The 27189-nt window shown below is 42.3% G+C and overlaps 1 protein-coding gene across 3 annotated transcripts in view; it reads left to right on the top strand.

The window, feature by feature from the left end:
• The window catches only part of daam2 (dishevelled associated activator of morphogenesis 2), a 397811-nt gene that overhangs the window by 186438 nt on the left and 184184 nt on the right, over positions 1–27189 (top strand). For all 3 annotated transcript variants that reach the window (XM_063040647.1, XM_063040649.1, XM_063040648.1), the window contains exons 3-5: positions 2858–2947; positions 19662–19736; positions 21335–21429. In XM_063040647.1, the coding sequence (XP_062896717.1) occupies positions 2858–2947; positions 19662–19736; positions 21335–21429 (260 nt within the window). The remainder of the gene's footprint in view (positions 1–2857; positions 2948–19661; positions 19737–21334; positions 21430–27189) is intronic.

Genomic DNA, 27189 nt, shown 5'->3' on the forward strand with positions numbered 1-27189 from the left:
GCGTTAGTAGATCAAAAAGACCTTGGGATACAGGGAACACACACAAAATGCTAGAGGAACTCAGGAGGCCGCATCTATGGAGAAAAAAATACAGTCAACATTTAGGACTGAGATCCTTCCAGATACTGGAACTTAAGCCACATCTTACGCAGAGGTAAAATAACAAGTGAATTGTTATTTCTGGACAGATAAAATTGAAAACAAACCATGCTAAATCTACGTAAAACATTGGTTAAAGCAAACTTAGGAAATTGTGCATGGTTTGCCTTGTTATAATAAGCAGATTTCCAATATCTGAAATGTTGAGTGCGCATATTCAAGGAAGGATGGACAGGATGAGTCCGCTTTTTCTACAGAAAAGAAGGTTAAGGAGTGATTTGTTTGAGGTATATAAAACAATGAATAGCTTTTATTGATTGGGTGCAAAGACAACATTTCTACCTGAGGGTAAAATATAACCAAACAATATAAGACAGCCACTAAAAAACTGCAGTATGTAATTCAGAAATCTTTTCCCCCAAATTGGTGGAAATGTGGAACTTGCTTTCAAAGGGGGTGTCATCATTATGGAGTCAGAAACAGGCTCTTCGGCCCACCGAGTCCATGCCGATCATCAAACTAATCCTATTTACACTAATCCTACACAACTCCCTCTGCTTTCCCATTAACCTGCCGGAGATGGCTGCAAGCAAACCAGGCAAGTGTAATCCTTACAAGCTTTCAAATATTCCCTGGAGTCACCAGAAATTAATGATTAATCGTTTGGATATTGCAGCAGGTAATCTGGGAGATCATTTGTCTGTAAGGGCATTTAAAATATATATATTTTGTTTTATTTTGATTGTATGATCATTAAAATATGGGGCAAGAAAATAAAATGATGCGTGGTCATATTGACTCATTTCATAGCTTGTTATGCTTTGGTTTGACTAAGTGGTTCCTAAGCTAAGATCTCCTTCATGGTGGCCATGGGGCGGGTGGGGTGGGGGAGATGGACCACCAATGATTGGTGGAGAGGGTGTTGTTGAGGCTGTAATGATATTGTTGTAGTTTAGTCAGACTTTTCACCTAAAAAGTAAAACTAAGTAAAAATATTCTCCGCACATTTGCAGATAAACCAGATGTTGAAGGCCTTCATCAGTCAGCTCATTGGATATAGATATTGGAATGTTATGTTGCAGGTGTACAAAATGTTAGTGAAACCATATTTGGAATATTGTGTTCTGTTTTGTCACTCTGCTATAGAAACGGCACTATTAATCTGGAAAGACTGCAGAGGAAATTTATGGGGATGTTTCTGAGACTTAAGGGAGTGAGTTAGGGAGAGAAAGGTTAAACAGGGTTAGGACTGTTTCCACTGGAGCATAGGAGAATGGGAGTGATCTTATAGAGGTATATAAAATGATGAGATATACATAGGGTGAATGCAGTCTTTTTTCCCCTGGAGTTTGGGAATCAAAAGCTAGAGGGTATAATTTTCAGGTGAAAGGGGAGATATTTAATAGGAACCAGAGGGGCGAGCTTTTCACCTGGAGGAAGCTGCATTTATGGAATGAGCTAGGTAAACGATGAATGAAAATATGCAAGAGCCCCAACAAGGTCGATTAGGAGATCAGGAGTGAATTACTGGGGTCCTAGTGTTTAGATCATATAGCTACACAGCACAGAAACAGGCATTTTGGCCCCACCCTCCCATTCCAATCAAATTGCACATCTGAGCTAGTCCCATCCACCTGGCTCATATCCCTTCAAAGTTTTCCTATCCACATACCTGTCCAATTGTCTTTAAAATATAGTAATTGTACCAGCCTCTAACATGTCCTCGAGCAAATCATTCCACATACCCACCACTTTCTGTCTGAAAAATTGTCCCTCGGGTCCCCTTTAAACCTTTCCAAACTCACCTTAACATAGTCACTCTCATTTTAGACTCCCCTACCCTGGGGAAAAACAAACTGTGCCCATCCACCTTATCTACTTCCCTTATGATTTAATAAGGTCACCCCCAACCTCCTACACACCAGGGGAAAAGTCCCATTCTATCCAATCTCTTTGAACTCAAGCTCTCTGGTTCAGGCAACATCCCCATGAATATTTTCCTTGGAATTTTTTTAAGAACTCTAGCCTGTTGTACCATACCCACCTGTTAGTCCACTAAAACCACTGGTCACTCTCTAGTTAGTGGGTGCACACATCAGACGTAGCATGCATCTCTTTTTCTCATTTAAAAGTTATACTTCATTCTGAAAATTTTTTCACAAGATATACAATACAGTCAGGTTGACTCTCTCTACATTTATTTTCCTATCAGATCAGTACACTGCATCGATGTCTCTCGTGTTTCTCTGTTAAATAATACACCCATGAAACGTTTGGTCACCAACAGCAATGGGACAGTTACAGCCCCAAAGCGAAACCAAAACCTTTCACTACTGTAGGTGTGATGAACCTGTTATAACTGCAACTGCATGTACAAGTAACACCACTTAAGTGCACATCAATTTTGGTTTTTTTTGACATAAAGACCAACCTTCTCTCTCGAGGGTGGCCATTCCTTAATTTCACAAGCAAAATTTCAGAAAAAAATGATTCAAAAGCTACAAAATAATGCATGTGAGCCGGTTGGAGCCTGCTTTGCAAAGCCAAGGGTCGGTCTTTTTGAAAATGTTCTATTGTCTGATGGCGACCACTTTGATCATTTCCCATTTCCAAAGTGTCTTGGGAAAGTGAGGGAGTCGCTGTAAAGTACCGAGACCCCAGGTAAATTTTTTTGAGTCAAATCGTGTTGTGATACCTCGGAGAAAACAACTCTCTGTCCACCAAGATGGTTGATTCCTTTGTCTGCTCTTGTTTCCAGGATGAATTGGATCTCACTGACAAGAATCGAGATGCTATGTTTGCTTTGCCAACGGAGAAGAAATGGCAGATTTACTGCAGCAAGAAGAAGGTAGGAAGTGGGAATGTGGTCCTGGTGGTGGCTGGGAATGATGGTTGGAGAGGTGAGGTTGTCCAGGAATGTTATGGATGGAGCATATCTTCCAGAGTTTGTAAAATGATGATCTTTATATCACAACTTTTTACACCCCATTCTGCATCTTAATCAGGACGAACTATTAGTTCAGTGACCCCTCAGTGGTCCAGGCATCCTGAGTTTGAATCCTGCTACCCTGGAACACAGGAAATTGAAGGGTTACCTTATAGAGGTATATGAGGGCATAGACAAAGTGAAAGTACATAGTCTTTTTCCCACGGGGAAAGGTGCTAAAAACAAATAGCATAGGGTTAGGCGGAAGATTTAAAAGGGACATTAGGGGCAACTTCTTCATGCAAAGCGAGGTGCGTATTTGCAACAGCTGTCAGAAATAGTTGAGGTGGGCATATGAGCAATAATTAAAGACTATCTAGATAAGGATATGGATATGAATTGTATAAAGGGCTATGGGTCAAATGCAGGCAGATAGGACAATTTCACTGGGCAACACAGTAGGCATGGAGGATTAGGGAGAAGGTCCTGTTTCTACATATAAATAATGGGTACAACAACTCAATCATTCTTTAATATACTTTAAGGAAAAAGGACAGTGCTTTTATCTCCTGGCACTTATCCTTGCAATCGGAACAAGTGCTACACCTGCCCCTACACCTCCTCCCTCACTACCATTCAGGGTCCTAGACAGTCCTTCCAGGTGAGGTAACACTTCACCTGTGAGTCTGTTTGGTTCATATACTGTGTTCGGTGCTCCCAGTGCGGCCTTCTGTATATTGGTGAGATCTGACGTAGATTGGGAGCCTGTTTCGCGGAGCACCTACACTCCATCCGCCAGAAGAAGTGGAATCTCCCAGTGGGCACCCATTCCACTTCCCATTCAGATTCCAATATGTCAATCCATTGCCTCCTCTACCTTGCTGAAGAGGTGATACTCAAGTTGGAGGACAATGCCTTATATTACATCTGGGTAGCCTCCAACCTGTTGGCATGAACATCGATTTCTCGAACTTGCGGTAAAGCCCCCCCAAATTCACCATCCCCTATCCTCTTTTCCCTCTCTCACCTTATCTCCTTGCCTGCCCATCGCCTCCCTCTGGTGGTATTTACCCCTTTTCTTTCTTCCATGGCCTTGAGTTCTCTCCTGTCGGCCTCCCACTTCTCCAACCCTGTGTCTCTTTCACCAATCAACTTCCCAGCCCTTTGCTTCTTCCCTCCCCCTCTTCTTCACCTCTCACCTTGTGTTCCTCTCTCTCCTCCCCCACCATCCAACTCTGACGCCTCATCTATTTTCCTCAAGTTCTGATGAAGGGTCTCGGCCGAAAACATCGACTGTGCTTTTTTCCATTGATACTGCCGGGCCTGCTGAGTTCCTCCACCATTTGTGTGGGTTGCTTGGATTTCCAGCATCTGCAGATTTTCTCTTGTCAGTGCTTTTATCATCTTGGCTTGCCGATCTGTCTCAGTCCAAAATGGTGGACTCTGAAGGCAATCAGGTTCCCATTGGCTGTATAAAAAGGCAGAAGTTTGATTTGAAATACTTATTCAAGATTTTTGGATTAAGTAATTAAGGAAAAACCTATTTATCCTGGGATTGAGGGGTGATAATCAAATTTAATTGAATTTAATTAACCAAAAATAATTAATGAGGATGCGAGGGGATTTTAGCTTCTCTGTTGAAAATATGATGGTCGGCATATTGGGGCTCATTGTAGGCAGTCATTTAATTGGCATCAAAGATGCGGAATTCTGCCAATGCTGGAAATCCGAGCAACGCATACAAAATGTTGGAGTGACTCAGCAGGACAGGCAGCATCTATGGAAAAGAGTAAACAGTTGATGCTTCAGGCCGAGATCCTTCATCAGGACCCTTCATTAATTGGCATTGTCTGTTTAAATAAGCAGGGGAAACAGAATTTATGACAGGGTGTACGGCATCTTCTGAAAAAAAGCAACGTAATTTTGAAGTGACTGGAGGGAAGTCCCTTATAATAGATGTCATAATTGCTTTCATAATGGGCGAGGGATTGAACAGACTTCATTGACAAGGGAATTACTAAATCATCTTCACTCTGCTTTGGAACAGCAACAAAATACACATAATAGGGAGGAAGTGGAGGTGAATGGTTTTGACCCAATATGTCCGCTGTCCATTTCCCTCCATCATTGCTGCCTGACTTGCTGAGTTCTTCCAATGTTTTGTTTATTGCGTAGGAAGGAAATTATTGCACTGGAGAGGTGCAGAAGAGATTCACGAAGTGTTGTATGGGATAAGACACTTTACTTACAAGGAGAGCAACATTCCCTCTAATCTTTTTCATAGCTGTACAGCCCAACCATTGCATTGAGCAGGAAATTTTTACATGTGCGGTACTTTATATGCTATTTTTTGCAATATGCACATCAAGCAAACACAAATCACAACTCACAACATAAGTAAATGATGCAAGCAGTCAAAAGAACTGACTGGCGCAATGGTAAAAGTAAAATGTTTTGACTAGAGGGCATTGGCATTTAGTAGGCTGGTGGTTTATTGTCAATGAGCTACCAATTTCGATTCTAGGTGTATTGTTACAATTGTAACAGTTTTAACTTGAAACACTGACAATGTATTTATATTGAATATATTTCAAAGTAAAGGATGTGATACATTTATTATTTAGTAAACAAGAATTATTTACATTAACACATAATTATTACAGGGTATTTCATAATTATATTAACGTAGTTTTCAAAATTAGCATAATTTCAAAATTATATTAAATTATATAAAAGAAAATTCTAGCTGCATGGCAACAAAGGCTATATGCGCAGGAGCATTTCAGTTTATTCTGCGGCTGCACACCCAAGCAGCTTAGAAGAAACAGTGTCGGAGAATCTGGATAAGCTTGCAGCAGAAGTGGCTAAAGGGGGACATAATTGAGGTGCACAAAATTATGAGGGGCAAACAGGGTAGGTAGTAATAACCATTTCCCCACAGCAGAGTTGTCCAAGATTAACTGAATAGTGCAAAAAAAGGGGAATGACAAGTTAGTTTTCATGGGTTTATGTATCATTCAGAAATTTTAAGGCAGAGGGGAAGAAGCTGTTTCTGAATCATTGAGTGTGTGTCTTCATGCTCCTGTACCTCCTCCCAGATGGTAGTAATGAGAAGAAGGCATGTCCTGGATGTTGAGGGTCTTAGTGATACATGTGGTGCCTCAGGAAGATGCCCTCGTTGGAAGGGAGGGTTGTGCCTGTGATGGAGCTGCTGAACCTACAACTCTCTGCTGCCTCTTATGATCCTGAGTGTTGAGATTCCATACCAGGTTGTGATGCAATCTGTCAGAATTCTCTCTACTGTATAACTATAGTAATTTGAAAATCTTTGTGACATACTGAATCTCAAGCTCCTAATGAAGCTGGTGTGCCTTCTTCATGATTGTATCAATGTGCTCAATAAGTGCTTAAATGGGATTAATGTTGATGGGCAAGTGATAATTTTCATGGAAGTGGCAGGGGGAGAGTTTCTGTGCTCTATGACCCTAAATTAGATGGACATTTTTCAACATAATGTTATGATCCAGAAAACTCTGCCTGAGAAAAGTTTGAAGCCACTTAAACTCTACCTTTCAAACAGAATTGGTTAAGTGCTTTAAGAAGAAGAACTAGGGGTACAGCAAGAAGGCCAACTGAATGGCTCTTTCAAAGAACTACTAGGCACCAAAGGCCAAATGGTTTCTTTCCTTACTCTTTGAATCTATGTAATGGATTCTGTTATTTCTTTCAATAAGTTCTGTAAGATTACTCAAGCAAGACAGAGCTTTTGAAAAGATTCTTCCCTGATTCCTCTGGCTAGATGTACCTCTAGCAATAATAAGGCATCTGTCCATCCAGACAAGTGCTTGCCTTTAGAAGTTCTCGCCTGCTGGTTTGCAGTTGATGAAAGCAATATGGTTCATTTCTGGAAGGACTGTGCTGCATAAATTTGCTGGAAATTGTAGTGATGAAAAGCTTAAAATAATAACAATCGAAAATACTTTGTAGAGCAAGAGAACAAGAAGCAGAATTAAACACACAATTACCCAGCAGATGAGACAGCATCAATGGAGAGAAAATGAGAGTTATAGTTCAGGTTAATGGCATTTTAAGTTAGAAGTGATGCAAATTTTAGGATATAAAGAGCAGAAGGCCTGTGATAAGGTAGAGGTCACAAGGGATGAATGGGAACAATGTCAACACTAGTCTAGGTTTTTATTGAAGAACGGAAGATTCTTTTTGTCAAATAGATGAATCTGAGGAGATAAATAAAATCTGAAATTTCTAGAGGAGAAAAAAAAATTGAAGTGCAGGACTTAAGGAATCCACAAACCTCTGGGGTCAAAAATTCCAAAGATTCACACCACGGTCCTAAGTAGCCAACTCCTTATCCTGTGATGATACAAGAGACTGCATATTCAGGGATCTGGAGCAACAGATGAGATGCTGGAGGAACTGAGTGGGTCAGGAAGCATCTGTGGATAGAAGCAGAAGTAAACCTAGATGACGGATCTCAGCCCAAAGTATCAGCTGTCCTTTTCCCTCCACAGATGCTGCGTGACCCATCGAGTTCCTCAAGCATTTTGTTTGCTGTTCTTTAGCCTGTGCATCAGCCTCACTGAAGTTGGTGGCCACTCTCTGCCAGGCTGGATTGGAAGGTGTGCTTCTAGATTTCCACCCTACAATCTGTACCGTGCTCTGAGCAGAGGGCTGTCAAGATCATGCTTCTGTGCCAGCTCTTACCACTGTGCTGGTGTTAACCAAACCGTCAAAAAATTACACCGGGGTCGCATAGGACCAGCCCACTAATTAGCTGCATGGAATAAGCTCCCAAAGACTCTCCTGGTCACATTGCTACCTTGTAGGTAAAAGGTTTTCTGAGAAGTGGTAATGCAGGAGCTATGCTGTGATAATGCGCACAGCTGTACTCTCCAAGGTTAGTGGATAGGTTAGAGTTGTAGATCATGCTGCACAGAAACAGGATTTGCAGCCCGTTGAGTCTACACTGATCATCGTGCACCCATCTACACTAATCCTACTTAATTCTCCCCACCTTCTGAACAACTCCCCTGAGATTTGACTATTCCTTTGCACACTGAGGTGGGGGGCAATTTGCTGTGGTAAATTAAAACGGCCAAGTTTTGCAGTAACTCAGAGGAAACCCATGTGGTCAGAGCAAGAACATGTTAACTCCACACAGTGTTGAAGTTTGCGATTAATCCCAGGTCGCTAGAGTTGTGAAGCAGCTGGACAGAATGGCAAAGTCTGACACAAGTCTTTCATCCAAAGCTCAATAACGTCTGAAAGTTCTAGGATTGTGTTGTGAATGGCAAACATCTCAAGAAGTGGTCAACATTGAATGATGAGCAATTGTAGTTGGGTAGGTAAACACAGCAGCCATTATTCATTTGACTAGGTAGATGTGTTTCTTTTGGTTTATGGTGTTAGTTAATGGATGAATTCAGAACTAGACAGAGGAGAGTATTGATTTCTTCCTGTTATATTCTAGGAAGGCCTGTTAGTCACAAAGGCTAACTCTACTGCATGGATCCCACAATCCAACCACCCCCCCCCCCCCACCTCACACCTTTCCTCTACAAACCATCATGTCAAGTGGAGTTGTCTTGTAATCATTTGTGTACTTTCCAACATGGTACAATATAGCTTAAAACAAAGACCTCCCACTTATTCCTCTGTAACACCTCCGACCTCTGCCCTAGCTGCCAACCGCTCCTCCCCATTTTTATTGATCAAGTAAGTCTTGTTTTAGGGGAGGTCTTAAAAAGGAATGGATGCAGAAAGGTTGAGAGGAAGAGGGGAAATTTCAGAATGAGGAATATCTCATCTCGTGTAGGACCAAACCATAGAGTTCCTTGAGCTGTCCTGCCATTCATTCTGATCTGGGCTTCAGTTCAACTTTCTCACCTAATCCTCATGTCTTTGACTCCCCTATAGTTCAAAGATCTGCCTATTCTGACAAATCCAATTCTTTCCATTCTGGTCTTCCACCACCCTAAATTTGCTGGTGTCTTGAATGATAAATCATACTTGCTCCCAGGACCTCAAAATCCTTACTGCTCCACTTAATTTTCTTGTTCTTACTCAAGTTCAAGTTTAATTTCATTGTCATTCAATCGTACACATGTAACCCATCAAATGAGAGAACGTTCCCCTGGACCAAGGTGCACATCCCAGTGGATATAACTCACACACATAACACATAAAGTAATATTACCACAAATAGGTTAACATGTAATAAGTGGTTCATACAATACAGGTTAAAAAGTAAACAGTATAATGCTGCTGGTGCTTCATACGTGATGAGATCTGGGTGGTGGCAGGGATTTTAGTAGTGTTACAGCCTGAGGGAAGAAGCTGTTTGCCATCCTAACGGTTCTTGTCCTAATGTTATGGTACCTCCTGCCTGATGATAGGGGGTCAAAGAATTGTTGGATAGATGGGAGGGATCACTGACAATGCTAACGGCCCTGTGTATGCAGCCCTTCTGATAAATATCTCTCACAGGTGGAAGAGATGATCCTCTCAGCAGTCCTGGCAATCCTTTCTAGGGGCTGCTCCTGTAAAATTGGTCTGCCTAAATAGCCTACTGCCTCAGGAAAGCAGCCAACACAATCCAGGATCCCTCCCACTCCAGTTATTCTTTCTCCCCTTCTCCCATCAGGCAGAAGATGCAAAGGCTTGGAAGCATGTACTACCAGGCTTACGGGATGGTTTCTATCCCACTGTAATAAGACACTTGTATGATTAAAAATTAACTCTTGAGCTCTCAGTCTACCTCATCATTGCCCTGTACCTTATTTGTAGACCTGTGCTCAGTTTTCTCTGTAAAATTATATTCTGCATTCTGTTTTTTTTTTGTCTTTTCTATTGCCTTGATGTACATATATGTATGGAATGCTTTGTTTGGATGGAATGCAAACAAAAGCATTTCACTGTATCTTGGTACATGTGATAATAATAAACCAACTATCATCTACCCCACTTCTGTCTCTGTGCTCCTCCCCCAGCCCCTCCTACCAACTAGCCTTCAGACCACACTCACATATCCCCCGCTCCTTCTGCACCTTCTTAAAGCCATCCCTGAGACCCTTGTCTTTGGTAAAACCTTTGGCCCCCCTTCCACAGCCCAGCACCCGCAGGCCTGCAGAGAGGGGCAAGTCGCTGCTGCATTCTGATCTCTGGAAGAAAGGAAAATGGCATCTGAAGCTGCCCGGTGTCTCCCTCACACTTAAGCTGCCCTAACATTAAAGCAAAGCCTTTAGCTCCTTCCCTACATTCTTCACCTCGTACCATCCATGCGAATGCTCAGCAAAACAAGACATAAAATTGTTAAGAAAGAAAATGGAGCTGATAAAACATGACCAGCCATTCACCAAGACACGAAACAGGATCGTTACCACATGTCAAACCTCCCACAACATCTGTAACCATTTCAAAATCTTGGCACGGCAGGGCAGGATTGAGAAAGGTGTTTTCTTAATGAGAATATTGCAAACACCAGAACCAACCAACGTCTCCAATATAATGGTATAAAATAAGCAGGCAATATATTTTAATGCATTGCCATTAATATTTATTTAAATTTCTTGGCCTGGGATCTGTAGGGGCTCTCTCCCTGGGGCAGGCGAATATGTGTTTTGTTAAATAAAATCTGCAGCTGGCCTGCCTTGGATTGGCATAAAGTCCAGTTTCTAGCTGTCAGTCTGTCTTCCAAGATTAAGTCTCAAAAACTACCTTCAAACAAGTCCCTTGTCTCTGTTCTCTCACTACGGAAAAGTGCTATGCACAGGATGGCTGGAGTTGAAAGCATTTGACAAAGTCAGGGAAGGAGCCTAGGGTTAACATGATGAAAGAGGAGCTCCTGGCCACTATTTAAGTGAAAAGCGGAGGAATGTCATTTAAAAAAAAAATCATTCACTGTATTAATAATTTATCACCTATTGCTTTAGAACTGAGTTGTTTGCAAACCCGTCTCAGAGAGTTAGAGTAACGTATAGAGTTATACTGCATAGAAACAGACCCTTCTGTCCAACTCATCCATGCCAGTGAGGGTGTCTTCCCAAGCTAGTCCCATCTGCCTGAATTTGGCCCATATCCTTCTAAACATTTTCTATCCATGTACCTGTCTAAATGTATTTTAAATGTCCTATGTATGCAGTACCTGTCTCTGCTACATCCTTATACCCAGTATCCTCTGGTGAAACATTTTACTCTCAGGTCTCTTTTAAATCTTACGTCTCTCACCTTAAGATTATATTTTCTAGTTTTCAACTCTCGAATACAGGGGAGAACATTGCGAACTTCCACCTTATCTACACTTTCATAATTTTATCAGCCTTGCTAAAGTCACCTCTCAACCTCCTACAATCCAGGGAAGAGAGGTCTCATCCTATCCAATCCCATTTTTTATAATTCATGTCCTCCAGTCCTGATAACATACTTATGAATCTTTTCTGTAGCCTTCCCAGATTGGTGACATCCTTCCTGTAATTGGGCAGCCATAACTGCACACAATATTCCAAGTATGGTCTCAGCAATGATTTGTACTATTGCAAGATGGCATCCTTACTTTTATATTCAATGCCTGACCTGATATAGGATAAGGAAAGAAGACTTCCTTGCCTGAGAGAAATAAGTGAGCAGGCTATGTTATTTATCATCGTTTCATTGCCTCCAATACAGATGTTAACTTTGTATTATAGAATTTTTTTGTTTTAGTGGTAAAATTTGAATTATTGAAGCAGATTGATATACCTTACCCTTAAACATCAAAGGATATATGATTGCCAAGCATTCTACCATCAGTATCCTGGATGGAGTTACCATTGATCAGAAACTCCACTCTTTGTTGGAATTTTGTCATCTATGTTATTTTTGACTTTGTGAGAACAGAACTAAGCTCCCCACATGCTCTTTGTAAGAGGAGGTAGTTAAATAGTGGCGCCGAAGCTATGAATTGAGCTGGCTGCTTGCGTTTCTGCCCCACTGGTGTGAAAACTAGGATGGAGGCTTGCCTTGGGCCTACTCAGGCTGCTCCAGGAGTGGATCTGAGACCCAGTCTGGTTGGAAATGCTGTTGGCTTGTTTCTATTGTTTGCACAATGTCTTTTCTCTCTTTCTCTGTGCAGTGGTTTCGGGTCTGTTTTAAAATTGGGTTATTCAAGTTTCTTGTTTTGTAGCTGCTTACAAGCAGAGAAATTTCAAGGTGTAAGATGTATATCTTCTTTGTTAATAAATGAGCTCTGAATCTTGAATCTTTGAATCTCTGAAACAGTTGACATTTTGAGCCAAGGACCTTCTTCAAGGAAGGGGGAAGTCACCAGAATAAAAAGGAAGATGGAAGGGGAAGGAGAACTAGCTAGAAGGTGATAGGTGAAGCCAGGTGAGTAGGTGAGTGGGAAAGGTAAAGGGCTGGAGAGGAAGGAATCTGATTGGAGGGAAGAGTAGGCCATGGGAGAAAGGGAAATAGGAAGGGCACTGGGGAAGGCAGTGTGACCTCTGTTTTCAGTGTTGGCCTTCTTATTTAAGGAAAAACGGTAATGTGTTGGAAGCAGTTCAAAGAAGGGTTACAAGATTGATACCTGCATCGACAGGTTGTCTAATGAGGGAAAGATGGATAGGCTAAGCTTGTACCTGCTGGAGTTTAGAAGAAAGAGAGGAGAGTTAATTGAAACATGTAAAATTCTGAGGAGTCTCTTTGTAGTGAATGAGGAGAAGATGTTTGCTCTTGTGGGAGAACCTAGAACCAGATATCACTCTTTAAGAAAGAGAGATGGCCCAATTAAAACAGAAGAGAGGTAATATCTTCTCCCTATGGATGGTGAATGTTTGGAAACTCTCTTTACAGAGTGGTGAAGCAGAGTCTTTCCCCAGGTTATGAACTTCCTATTTATGGCCACCTTACATATGAATGGCGAAACTAGCTTCCTGTCCCTCTTTCAGTAATTATTCTTCCTTATCAGTCTTATGTGCTTTTGATTCATTTGCTATGATAATATGGAGGTATGGTTGCCATATTGAGTGACTTTTGTATATTTTCCAACTTGGAGACAAATTAAGGGCCAAACACAGGCAAATGGGACCAGTTAAGATGGACATATGGGTCAGGATAGATGAGCTGAAGGTGTTGTTGCCATGCTGTGTGATCCAACGGCAGTTGTAGGTTGATTTCTGATAAGCAATGAAGTGAAGGATTCAAAAGGGTAGAAAGGAGTACAGTGTGAAAGAACAATCTAGATGTTATTGAGTGGCACAGAAGACTCCAGGGGCTGAATGGTCTGCACCTGCTCCTAATATGTATGTTTGTGTATAAATTCAAATCATGGAAAATAAAATATGTTGAATTAAATGAACTTGGAGTTGAGTAGGTGAGACCAGCAAAGGCAATCAAAATATTTGCTCCCTATTACGCTTCAGGATAATTTGGGTGGATTGTCCATCCTCTCTCGCTACTTCTTGCTGGGATCTACAAAGTCAAAGGTAATAAGCCCAGGGAGCTGCCAAAGGGATTAGCCTGTGATAGGTCCTGATGAGTAACTTATCCTGAGAATCAATCACTCAGTGAGGGGTTTTGTTGTTCCTAAGATACAAGAAAGCTTTAGTGGCTACTCGTAAATGTGGCAATTGATGACAAATATCCCTCCTCTCAAGTTGGAAGGTTAAGTACCTAAATATTAAAGGAAAGCCTAAGCTGACCCCTAAGTATGGGAAGGCTGCCATTCATGGAGTCACACAGGGTCTTCAGCCCACCAAATCCAAACAGACCATCGAACGCTGACTTACACTAATCCCATTATACTCATACAACACTATCTTCAATTTCTTCCAGATGCCCCCGCTAAAAAACAGACTAAATGGGTAAATTGTTTTATTATTGTCATGTGTACCGAGGTATGGTGGAGAAAATGGTTTTACCTCTGTCCATTCAGATCTTCAGTGCATCAAGGTAGTACAAGAAAAATAATGGCAGAACATAAAATATAGTGTAGTGTAATCTGACAATACAGGTCAAGGCTATAGTGAGGTAGATTGTGAGGTCAAGAGTCTATCTTATCATACTAGGGGACAATTCAATATAGTCTTATGTTGGTAATTAGGGTCCATTAACCATGCAACTTGCACAGTCTGTGGGAGGAAGTCAGAGTGCCCAGCAGCAACTCACAGGTAAACCCTACACAATCTGTGCCAGAGGTTGGGATTGAACCTGGGACACTGGAGCTAGGAAGAAGCCGCTCTACCGGATGTGGTACCATGCCACCCCTAAATACAATGCAATATTGCAGATGCTCTGTGGCTCAGGAGGTGAGATGCTGAGTTCCAGATGTGATCTCGGGTGATCTCAATTAACTTCTCAATTTATGATACAGTTCTTAAACTAGGGTCTTTGTTAGACAACGGAGGGAAAGCATTGCTAATGGCTGCAGAGCGACAGCAGATGAGTTCAATCAAAAGCACTCCTTACTAATCATTTAGCAGCCAAGGTTTATTAGAGTCATTTGAGAGTCATGGTAAAAGGCACAGACTGACTGTATCATTGTTTCCTTTACAGAACTTCCTGTCTACCTGTCTTGAGAGATTACTTTCTCACAGACTTTATGCAGCTATACATTGCCAACTTAAAGCCGGGTGATCTAGACCACCATTCCCAGCTGGTTCGAGTTAGGGTACAGGCAGCAGACAGGCAAGAGGTGAGGTGGAGAAGTGTGGGATTGGGACAAAATGTGTTCAAATGGACAAGCCTGGAGGTAAAATCCCACAATCCAGTGCTTCAGTGGCAGCTAGCTGAGTCAGGCAATGCTACAGCTGGAAAGGTATGCACAGGATTTGAGAAATTTTTACCAAGGTGGGATGAAGAAAGAAATAGCTGTTATTTATATTGCATTTTTCTTGACTTTCAAGAATGTCCCAAAGCTCCTCACAGTCAATGAATTACTTATGAACTGTAGTCACTGTTGTGATGTAGGGAAACATTCTTAATTCTCAATATGTTTTCACTCAGTTGGCTATAAAGATGTAGACAGAACTGAAAGGCTCCCTTTTCCTTTGGGCTGCTGCAGTCCACATCATCGTAGGGCATTGATTTTACTGTTTCCAAGTACTTGCCTTTATATAGCATCACGCCTTTCCGAAGCACCTCTCTCAGAGCAAATTGCTTTTCAGTGCAGTGGAATCAGCCGTCCGTGCATGGCCGGACCCCACAGGCAGGAGCAGCTCGTCTTTTCTTGTCGGGTGGCTCAGTTTTCAGCATTCAACATTCTGAAAAAAAAACTCAGTGTGAAAAGGCACCATATGGTGTGGCACTGGGCCATGCTGAGCAGGATGATCCCTGTACTGATCTCTGGCTCATTTGCTGAGTTTGTTGATCTCAATTAGTCTCGGAGTCTCCAAGCTGCAGCAGGAACAGGGTCAGCCAGCTAAGCTTCACTCTCCGCTGCGTTCTACTGGAGAGTGAGCGTGATTACTGCCTCTGATATGGTGATGTGTGTATGCATGATCCATAAAAGTGTATGGAATATGTATGTGGTATGTGTGTGTGTGGTAACTAGATTTACAGATGATGTGCACAATAAACAAAATGCAGTAGGATTGTTAATTGGGCCAACGGTTAATCGAGCAGCCATGTATTTGCGACCACTGAAAGAACAGAAACTAAATGGAGAAGATAGCCGGGATTCCCTTTGTTTATTTGAGGCAATATGCCACTTAATGGGGGCAGGAGACTGTTGCCAAACAGCTTCCTGCTAGTGTCAGTCGCGGAGGCCATTGGACACTACACCATGCTTAGATCAATCAGCTTTTAAATAGCGTCGGTTGTATTTGTTTGTGTTCAAAAAGCAGTGATTTTTGTCACTGATAGTTGGCAAGAAATAAGCAGTAAGACAGTTCAGAACTGCTTTTGCTCACCATGGTTTCAAGGCTTGCTAGTAATGACCAGGAGTGAAAATGAAACACTTTCATGACTTCTACAAAGGTATCAACAATCATCTTGAATGTTACAGTGAAAATGAAGATTTGAAGGATGCAATTGTCTAAAGCATTGAAGGCAGTACATTATCTGCATTCGGTGTCTGCATTGAGTTTGTTTATTTGCAGTCAATCTAAAGAACACAGAGATGAATTCCTCCATTGATAACTATTAGGAACTAATACAAGGTTTTATAGTACTGAAGAGGTTTTGGTAGTGTACTAATTTGTTCTATATTTCATTCAAATACATAAATTGTTACTCAGTTAAATGGTAGTTTGTCTTTTATTCTACCATTTAATTATTTCCATGAAACTTCAGCTAATTGGGGTGGCCAATTAATTTGGCCAAAACGTCTTGGTCCCAATGTGTCTTAATTAACTGGAATCTGCTGTTATGGAGAAATGTTGACTATCTTTTTCCCACCACAGATGCTGCCTGACCTGCAAAGTTCCAGCAGCATTTTGCCTGGTGCTGTAGATTCTAGCATCAGCAGTCTCTTGTGTCTACATACATATATACTGTATATAGTGTGTATATATGTGTGTGTGTGAAAACATGTATGTTCAAACTTCTGCATAAGCTTGTAGGTGTGAGTGGAGTGGGGTAGCAGGTGAAAGTGAAATGGGGGAGTTGGGGTGTTGGAATAGGGACCGATCATTCGCTGCAGTAGGCAATCCACTATATGATGTGACTGAGTTCCTGCATCACTCCATGGTAATGAATTGCGCAGAAGATTCTCTTTTGCCACTCTGAAATGAGCCAGACATTGGCAAGCATCACCCCAAGAATAGATTGGCTCGAGAGAGAGAAGCAGGCACACCAAGAAGCAAAGACTAGTTTTATTATTAAAAATACACTTAAATTTTGCATGCCATAATCTGGATACATCTCAAGACTCCCAACATACCTTCGAAGGATCCTACATACCAAATGGACAGATCACCATGTTAAATGCCAGTGTTGTTACTGAAACTAATGACAGCATCATCTCCACGAGCAACTCCACTGGACCAGGTGGACTGCAGAATGCCCTCTCCCCAAAAGAGCCCCGGGGCCCACTGGTAGAGGTGTAGTGGTTACAATATTCATAACCCAAAAATTAATGGGACTGGTTCAAATCCCGGAACAGCAGCTGTGGAATTTAAATTCAGATAATAAAATTGACTTTCAAAATAAATACAGAGTAATATTCATGAAACCTCTGGGTTGTCATTAAAAAAAACCAGCTGGCGTACTAATAGACTTCGGGGGGAAAGACCCAGCATGCTCACTGGGATTGGCTGGTATCTGACTTATGGCCAAGCAAGTTCAGGGTAATGCTTTACTTTACTTTACTTTATATATTGTCGCCAAACAATTGATACTAGAGCGTACAATCATCACAGCGATATTTGATTCTGCTCTTCGTGCTCCCTGGAGTATAAATCGATAGTAAATATTAAAACCGCAAACAACAGGAATTCTGCAGATGCTGGAAATTCAAGCAACACACATCAGAACTCCTGACGAAGGGTCTCGGCCTGAAACGTCAACAGTACCTCTTCCTAGAGAAGCTGCCTGGCCTGCTGCGTTCACCAGCAACTTTGATGTGTGTTGAGTAAATATTAAAAATTTAAATTATATATCATAAATAGAAAATAGAAAAGGGAAAGTAAGGTAGTGCAAAAAAACCGAGAGGCAGGTCCGGATATTTGGAGGGTACGGCCCAGATCTGGGTCAGGATTCGTTCAGCAGTCTTATCACAGTTGGAAAGAAGCTGTGCCCAAATCTGGCCGTATGAGTCTTCAAACTCCTGAGCCTTCTCCTGGAGGGAAGAGGGACGAAAAGTGTGTTGGCTGGGTGGGTCGTGTCTTTGATTATCCTGGCAGCACTGCTCCAACAGCGTGCGGTGTAAAGTGAGTCCAAGGATGGAAGATTGGTTTGTGTGATGTGCTGGGCTGTATTCACGATCTTCTGCAGCTTCTTCCCGTCTTGGACAGGACAGCTTCCATACCAGGTTGTGATGATTTCTACGGTGCATCTATAAAAATTAGTGAGGGTCTTAGGGGACAGGCCAAATTTCTTTAGCTTCCTCAGGAAGTAAATGCGTTGGTGGGCCTTCTTGGCAGTGGACTCTGCTTGGTTGGATCAACTTTGCCAATGTTGTCCACAACCTAGCAAATGAATGAAAGTTTTACCTAATGAGAAAAACTGCACACACCGGAAACCCAAGCATCCAATCCTGATGAAGTGTCTCAGCCTGAAACGTTGACTGTTTGCTCTTTTCCATTGATGCTGCCTGACCTGCTAGGTTCCTCCAGCATTTTGTGTGTGTTGCAAAAATTTTAACCAAACCCAGGTACAGGGGTTCTGTGGTGGACAGAACAATCGCTGTACAATGTATCTCAAGAGAATGGGTAGTTATCTGGATGGCAGATGATGGCACAGTGGTGCAACTGGTCGAGCCTTTGCCTAACAGATCTAGTGAACTGGGTTCATTTCTGACTCCTGTGCTGTCTATGTGGAGTTTGCACATTCTCCCTGTGAGTAGCGTTCACTGAGAACAGAATAGGTTTGTCGGATTAGTGCAAAAATGGAGCAATGTACAGTCAACTGGGGGAACTCAGTGAGCTGAGCAGCATCTGTGGGAGGAGGAAATCTCTTCAAATTCGGCATGCCTTGGAGAGAGTCTGCAGTAGAGACACAGAAGACTCCAGATTCCAGCATCTGTACTGTCTTTGTATCTGCTTAGTGCAAAAATAGTTGGTTAATGGCCTGTGTGTGTTGGCGCGTGGCCAAGTGGTTAAGGCGTCGGTTTAGTGATCTGAAGGTCGCTAGTTCGAGGCTCAGCTGAGTGTTGTGTCCTTGAGCAAGGCACTTAATCACACATTGCTCTGCGGTGACACCGGTGTGCCAAGCTGTATCGGCCCTAGTGCCCTCCCCTTGGACAACATCGGTGGCGTGGAGAGAGGAGACTTGCAGCATGGGCAACTGCCGGTCTTCCATACAACCATGCCCAGGCCTGAGCCATGGCGCAAATCCATGGTCTCACGAGACTAACGGATGACAATGGCCTGTGAAGATCCAGTGGGCTGATGGGCCTGTCAGTTTGGTAATTGGTTTTATTGTCATATTCACTAACGTACGGTGAAAATCTTTGTTTTGCATTCCATAACCCTAATCCTAATACAAGACCATTTTACAACAGAAGTACATCAAGGTAGTTCAAGGGAAAAGATATAACAGAATACAGAATATAGTGTTACTGTTACAGAGAAAGTACAGTGCAGGCAGATAATAAGGTTCGAGGCCATGACAAGGTAGATTGTGAAGTAGAGTCTATGTTCATGCTGTATCTATAACTGTGTTACTCTGTGATTCTATGAAGAGCAAACTATTAATCAGTCTGAAGGATGTCATCAGAGAGTGATGTGTTTTTAATGCCTTTCCTCTATGCCCTGCTGTGTCACACTGTACTAGTCTACAATGTAATGTACTCCGATACAATTGCATGGAATGATATGTCTATTAATATTCTGTCATACATTACTCTGTCCCCTGTTATTTCATACTATAATACAAAACTCTACAAAGCTCTGTTACAGGAAGCCGCAGCTTGATAATAGTGTGCTGGTGGGTGTACAGAGATTGAAATATGAGTTTTAAATGGAAACCTCTCCTTTCTCTCCAGGAACAGGACGACCCTAACAAACAGGCTACCAGCTGGCCCGATTACTACATTGACCGTATCAACTCCATGGCTGCAGTGAGTGACTCATACATTGCTTGATCAGTCTGTGAATGCTTTTACTGATATTCATTTTAATTTTCACCTGACCATCTTTATCATTCCTCAGGTCTTGCTGGCTGGTCCAGCATTTATTGCCCATCCATAACTATCGTTCGGGTGGTAATGATAGCTTTGTCTTGCCCTTCTGGGGAAAGTGTTTCTAAAGGGCTGTTCTAAAGGGATTTCCAAGATTAGGACCAAAATACTGTGGGGAAATAGCAGTACTTTCCAATCAAGATGTTCAAAACATCATCATCTACGTATTTTAAGATGGAAATATGTAGATGATGACATTTCTCTGTGCCTGCTGCCCTTGTGGTGGAGATTACGGGTTTAAAAGGGGCCGTCAGAGAAAAACTGACAGAAATTAGGGTTGGGGGGAACAAATTTCAGCAATGCCCTGATCCTCTTCAAGTCCCCAGATTCTCCAGTGCTGCGCAATCCATCCAACTATCCCAAATGCCAAAAGTTGTTGTCAAAAATAGAAAATTCCTGGGGAAGCAATTTTGCTGGGAATTGTGTAACCTGGTCTTCAGTCCCCACCATCCCACCCACTCCAACCCCTCTCGCCCACCACACACACTTCCCCACAGTTTAGTTTCATTATGAGAGTACACAGTAAGGTTATGAGTAGAGTGGAAGGCAACTGGAGCACTGGGGCGAAACCCATGTAGTCACAGACAGAGTGTGCAAAGTCCATACAGACAGCGTCAGTGCTCACAGTTGAACCCAGGCCTCTGAAACTGAGTTAGCAGCTCTACTAGCTCATCCATTCCTCGCTGAGCTGTGGCTTATCCGACAGAGGTGCTACAGAAAGCTGACCACGCTTCCCACCAACTTTCTGTCTGATTCACTCAGGGAGGTGATGAGTAGGCACAGAGTGTGGAAACAGAATAATTTCCTTTGCTAATCTTAAACCATTTTAACCCCCCACATATTTGCTAATTTGAGGAACAGCAGACCATGAGCCAACGTGTGAGATCCCAAAGGATCTTGACGGGGTGAATGTTTCCTCCAGATGGTTGCAAGATTTTGGACTTTCCTTCCTCAAAGAGCAGTGGTAGGAGACATAGATGGAATGTTGACAAGCAAAAAGGTAGACAGGAATGAGGAATTGAGATTGTAGTCAGAAACAAGAGAAAATCTGCAGATGCTGTCAGATCAGCCATGATCTTATGAGATAGTAGAATAGACTCACGGGGCTGAATAGCCTTCCCCTGTTCTCAAGCAGGAAGAGTTTGTGTATATGCTTTGCTTTAACCTCTTAAGGGGTGCAGCACCAACTAGCTAAACCATTGAGCAAATAGTTAAGTACAGTAGTGACTTAAAGTTTGGATGGGGAATGTACCATTTTGAGGAGATGGAGAGGTGGAAGCCAATGCTTTTTCCTGTTTTTTGGGATTATCTGCAGATAATCGTACCTCCTCAAAATGTAGTCAGACTGCAGTGGTGGTCGTTGACTTCGCTCTTTGGAGGAGCACGTATCCTTTCACACTAGAGTTCAGTGTGTGAATCTGAAGAGAAACACTCAACGTGGAAGGTGCTCACGTTTGCTTACTTTGTCCCTTTTCCAGATGCAGACAGTTTTCATATTTGACGAAGAGGAGATGGAAATGAGGAACACAATTGTCGAGGGCCTTAAGACAGCCTTGAGGACACAGCCAATGAGGTACAGTATTAGTGGAAGACATACCTGTTCATTTGTAATCAGTTTCTTCTGCTTATAAACATCTACCTTCCTGTTAGACTCTAGCCCTCTCCATACCTCACACCAGACTTCCCCCACCTCTATTGAAAGCTTAATGTAAATAATGTGGGCAAAAATATCAAAGAGAATCAAACTGCAGATGCTGGAACCCTGAAATAGAAACAGGAAATGATAGAAACTCTCAATAGATTAAGGCAGTGTCCATCGAGAAAACATTTTGATGTGGGGTTGCAGACCTGAAAAATTAACTGTTTCTCTTTGCACAGCTGCTGCCTGACCTGCATTGTGTTTTCAACATTTATTGCCCACCCCAACAGCTCCTGAGAAGGCATCACAACTCCAGTGGCCTGTGTTTAATCCTTACCTCTGATATTGTCTGTGTGGAGTTTGCACATTCTCCCTTTGACTGCATGAGGTTTCTTCGGCTTGATCGGGTTCTTCCCACATCCAGTACAGGTCCGTAGGTTAACTGGTCACTGTAAATTGTCCTTTCAATGTGGGTGAGTGATAGAATCTGTGGAAAACTGATGGAAATGGGAGAAGAGAATAAAATGGGATTAATGTAAATCAGAGGTTCCCAACCTTTTTAATGCCATGGAACCCTACCATTAACTGAGGGGTCCATGGACCCCGGGTTGGGAACACTTGGAAATGGATAATGATGATTGACAGAGGCTTAACTAAGTGCTGATCACTCAGAAGTCATACTGGATGAGAAGAATAGATCATATTTCCTTACAACATGGAAAGAAGCCAGCTGGCCCACCAAGTTAATGCCAGCTCACAGTACAATCCCATTTCCTCACTAATTTATTTCCATTTAACCTCCCTACCTTCCCCGAACCTACATTTCTTCAGGATATTAATTATGGAGATTGGTTTTCTGACAGACCAGTAGCTTCTCTGCTCTTTCCATACATCCTTGCAAATTATTTCCTGCCTTCTGCCTATCTAAATCCCTCTTGGAAGTCCCAAAATGCTCTGTCTGCACTACCCCACAGGCAGTGAATTCCAGATTGTGAGCAGAGAGGGTAACATTTCTTCTCCTCACATCCCCCTGGTTCCCAGAGATTTAAGTCTATGCAGCTTGGTTCTCAAACCATCCAATAATCTCTCTTTAAAATGGCTGATGCAATAAAAATGCTGAACCTTGCTCCCCCTTTCACTTCAGTGCTTTCAACAGCCTGAGCAACTGTTCTGCCAGGGGTGGCTAAGGCGACTGGGGTCTTTCAGACGATAAAAATTAAAAACAACACCCTGTTGAATCAATGCTATTCTGTTACCACAGCTCTCCTGTATAATTAGGCATGGCAGGGTTTTAGGCCTCGCTGCAGTTCAAACTGGCAGCTGTCGTGTTTTGTTTATTCATTTTCAATTAAGATCAGTGGGAGCACGATGAGTATTAAAAAGTTGTTTCCATTTCTGTGTGAGTTTTCACTTAAAGACTGGAAAGTCCTTCAAAACTGAAAGCTAATCTCCACCAACCTTTCATTTTCACTTAACATCAAGGGTAAATACTGCCCTTTCCCAGTCCTGACTGGGGCACTGGTCTCGGAGTTGAATCCGTTCAAGTTTTCATACATTACAGCGAATGGTGACTCAGACCAGTGAACTGTAGTCTCTGGAGCAGGGGTTCCAAACCTTTTTTATGCCATGGACTAATACCATTTAGCAAGGAGTCTGTGGACCCCGGGTTGGGAACTCCTGCTTTTATAGCACAGTCATCCCTAGTTGTTGATATTGTTTTGAGGATGGTAGCAGAGCAACTGTGCACCGGACAGGGAACCTCCTGGACATGAATTCAAGCTTCAATACAGCAGCTGGGGGATTTCAATTTGGTTTTGAAATTGATTTTAGGATTAAAAACCTCGTACAGGGCTTCCTGGGTTATAAATAGCCTGACTAACAAAAAGCCACCTTTACACAAATTCTCACATATAATTTTAAAACATTTCTCAAGCTAGTGGTAACAGTAATAAAATATTTCATGGTGCTTATTAACAACTGGACATAACATATATTTCACTAATTATGACTTGCTTTGGATGATTGTTCAATAAAACAGAATTATAGTAAGTGTACATAGAGCGATATAATAGGGCTTACTATAGAAAACAAGCATTTCTGACTTGTGGAGAAATCAGGTTACACACACTTCTTAAGAACAGAATTCTTGCAGAACTCAGGAGCTGTCTGTTTTAGTAATGGTGACCAGGAAGCCACCTCTGTTGTGCTACTCATGAGCTGAGCTCTGGTTTTAAAGGTGAAGTCCTCATATTGGATACCCTCACCAGAGGAAATAGTATCCAGCTATCTAGCTTATCAGTCCTTTAATCGCTTACACGGTCCAATTAGTTCAGCTCTTAAACGTCAGCACTTAAAGGAGTAGAACTTGTCCAACTAATTTAACCCTTTTAGCACCAGCACTTACAAAATTCCTTGGTTTGTACTACTGCTACAGGCATATAACCCCAATTGACTGTGATTCTCCTGCCATAGAAACATAGAAAATAGGTGCAGGAGTAGGTCATGCGGCCCCTCGAGCCTGCACCACCATTTCATATGATCGTGGCTGATCATCCAACTCAGAACCCTGTACCTGCCTCCTCTCCTTTATCCTTGATCCCTTTAGCCACAAGGGCCATATCTAACTCCCTCTTAAGTATAGCCTATGAACTGGCCTCATCTGTTTCCTGTGGCAGAGAATTCCACAGATTCACCACTCCCTGTGTGAAGAGGCTTTTCCTCATCTCGGTCCTAAAACCTTCCCCTTTATCCTTAAACTGTGACCCCTCGTTCTGGACTTCCCCAACATCGGGAACAATCTTCCTACATCTAGCCTGTCCAATCCCTTTAGAATTTTATACGTTTCAATGAGATCCCCCCTCAATCTTCTAAATTCCAGCGAGTATAAGCCTAGTCGATCCCGTCTTTCATCATATGAAAGTCCTGCCATCCCAGGAATCAATCTGGTGAACCTTCTTTGTACTCCCTCTGTGGCAAGAATGTCTTTCCTCAGATTAGGGGACCAAAACTGCACACAATACTCTAGGTGTGGTCTCACCAAGGCCTTGTACAACTGCAGTAAAACCTCCCTGCTCCTGTACTCGAATCCTCTTGCTATGAATGCCAGCATACCATTCGCTTTTTTCACCGCCTGCTGTACCTGCATGCCCACTTTCAATGACTGGTGTACAATGACACCCAGGTCTCGTTGCACCTCCTCTTTTCCTAATTGGCCACCATTCAGATAATAATCTGTTTTCCTATTCCTTGCCACCAAAGTGGATAACTTCACATTTATCCACATTAAATTGCATCTGCCATGAATTTGCCCACTCACCTAACCTATCCAAGTCACCCTGCATACTCTTAGCATCCTCCTCACAGCTAACACTGCCGCCCAGCTTCATGTCATCCGCAAACTTGGAGATACTGCATTTAATTCCCTCATCTAAGTCATTAATATATATTGTAAACAACTGGGGTCCCAGCACTGAGCCTTGCGGTACCCCACTAGTCACTGCCTGCCATTCTGAAAAGGTCCTGTTTATTCCCACCCTTTGCTTCCTGTCTGCCAACCAATTCCCTATCCACATCAATACCATACCCCCAATACCGCGTGCTTTAAGTTTGCACACTAATCTCCTGTGTGGGACCTTGTCAAAAGCCTCTTGAAAACCCAAATATACCACATCCACTGGTTCTCCCCTATCCACCCTACTAGTTACATCCTAAAAAAATTCTATGAGATTCGTCAGACATGATTTTCCTTTCACAAATCCATGCTGACTTTGTCCGATGATTTCACTGCTTTCCAAATGTGCTGTTATCACATCTTTGATAACTGACTCTAGCATTTTCCCCACCACTGATGTCAGGCTAACCGGTCTATAATTCCCCGGTTTCTCTCTCATTCCTTTTTTAAAAAGCAGGGTTACATTAGCCACCCTCCAATCCTCAGGAATTAATCCAGAATCTAAAGAGTGTTGAAAAATTATCACTAATGCATCCACTATTTCTTGGGCTACTTCCTTAAGCACTCTGGGATGCAGACCATCTGGCCATGGGGATTTATCTGCCTTTAATCCCTTCAATTTACCTAACACAACTTCCCTACTAAAATGTATTTCCCTTAGTTCCTCCATCTCACTAGACCCTCGGTCCCCTACTATTTCCGGAAGATTATTTACATCCTCCTTAGTGAAGACAGAAGCAAAGTAGTTATTCAATTGGTCTGCCATGTCCTTGTTCCCCATGATCAATTCACCTGTTTCTGACTGTAAGGGACCTACATTTGTCTTAACCAATCTTTTTCTTTTCACATATCTATAAAGCTTTTACAGTCAGTTTTTATGTTCCCTGCCAGCCTTCTCTCATAAACTTTTTTCCCTTTCCTAATTAAGCCCTTTGTCCTCCTCTGCTGGACTCTGAATTTCTCCCAGTCCTCAGGTGAGCCACTTTTTCTGGCTAATTTGTATGTTTCTTTTTTGGAATTGATACTATCCCTAATTTCCCTTGTCAGCCACGGGTGCACTACCTTCCCTGGTTTATTCTTTTGCCAAACTGGGATGAACAATTGTTGTAGTTCATCCATGCGATCTTTAAAACTTGCCATTGCATATCCACCGTCAACCCTTTAAGTATCATTTGCCAGTCCATCTTAGCTAATTCACATCTCATACCTTCAAAGTTACCCTTCTTTAAGTTCTGAACCTTTGTTTCTGAATTAACTATGTCACTCTCCATCTTAATGAAGAATTCCACTATATTATGGCCACTCTTACCCAAAGGGCCTCTCATGACAAGATTGCTAACTAACCCTTCCTCATTGCTCAATATCCAGTCTAGAATGGCCTGCTCTCTAGTTGGTTCCTCGACATGTTGGTTCAAAAAACCATCCCGCATACATTCCAAGAAATCCTCTTCCTCAGCACCCTTACCAATTTGGTTCACCCAATCTATATGTAGATTGAAGTCACCCATTATAACTGCTGTTCCTTTATTGCACACATTTCTAATTCCCGGTTTAATACCATTCCCAACCTCAGTACTACTGTTAGGTGGCCTGTACACAACTCCCACCAGCGTTTTCTGCTCCTTAGTGTTATGCAGCTCTACCCATATCAATTCCACATCCTCCAGGTTAATGTCCTTCCTTTCTATTGCGTTAATCTGCTCTCTAACCAGCGATGTTACCCCACCTCCTTTTCTTTCATGTCTATCCCTCCTGAATATTGAATATCCCTGAATGTTGAGCTCCTATCCTTGGTCACCCTGGAGCCATGTCTCTGTGATCCCAACTATATCATATTCATTAATAACTATCTGCACATTTAATTCATCCACCTTGTTACGAATGCTCCTTGCATTGACACACAAAGCCTTCAGGCTTGTTTTTATAACACTCTTAGCCCTTATACAATTATGTTGAAAAGTGGCCTTTTTGATTTTTGCCCTGGATTTGCCTACCTGCTACTTTTACTTTTCACCTTACTTTTTGCTTCTACCCTCATTTTACACCCCTCTGTCTCTCTGCAGTTGTTCCCATCCTCCTACCACATTATTTTAAATCCTCCTGAACAACAGTAGCAAACACTCCCCCTAGGACATTGATTCCAGTCCAGCCAGGGTGCAGACCGTCCTGTCTGTACCGGTCCCACCTCCTCCAGCACTGGTTCCAATGCCCCAGAAATTTGAATTCTTCCCCCTTGCACCATT

The sequence above is a fragment of the Mobula hypostoma genome, chromosome 2, assembly GCF_963921235.1.
Source record: "Mobula hypostoma chromosome 2, sMobHyp1.1, whole genome shotgun sequence".
Taxonomy (NCBI): Eukaryota; Metazoa; Chordata; class Chondrichthyes; order Myliobatiformes; family Myliobatidae; genus Mobula; species Mobula hypostoma.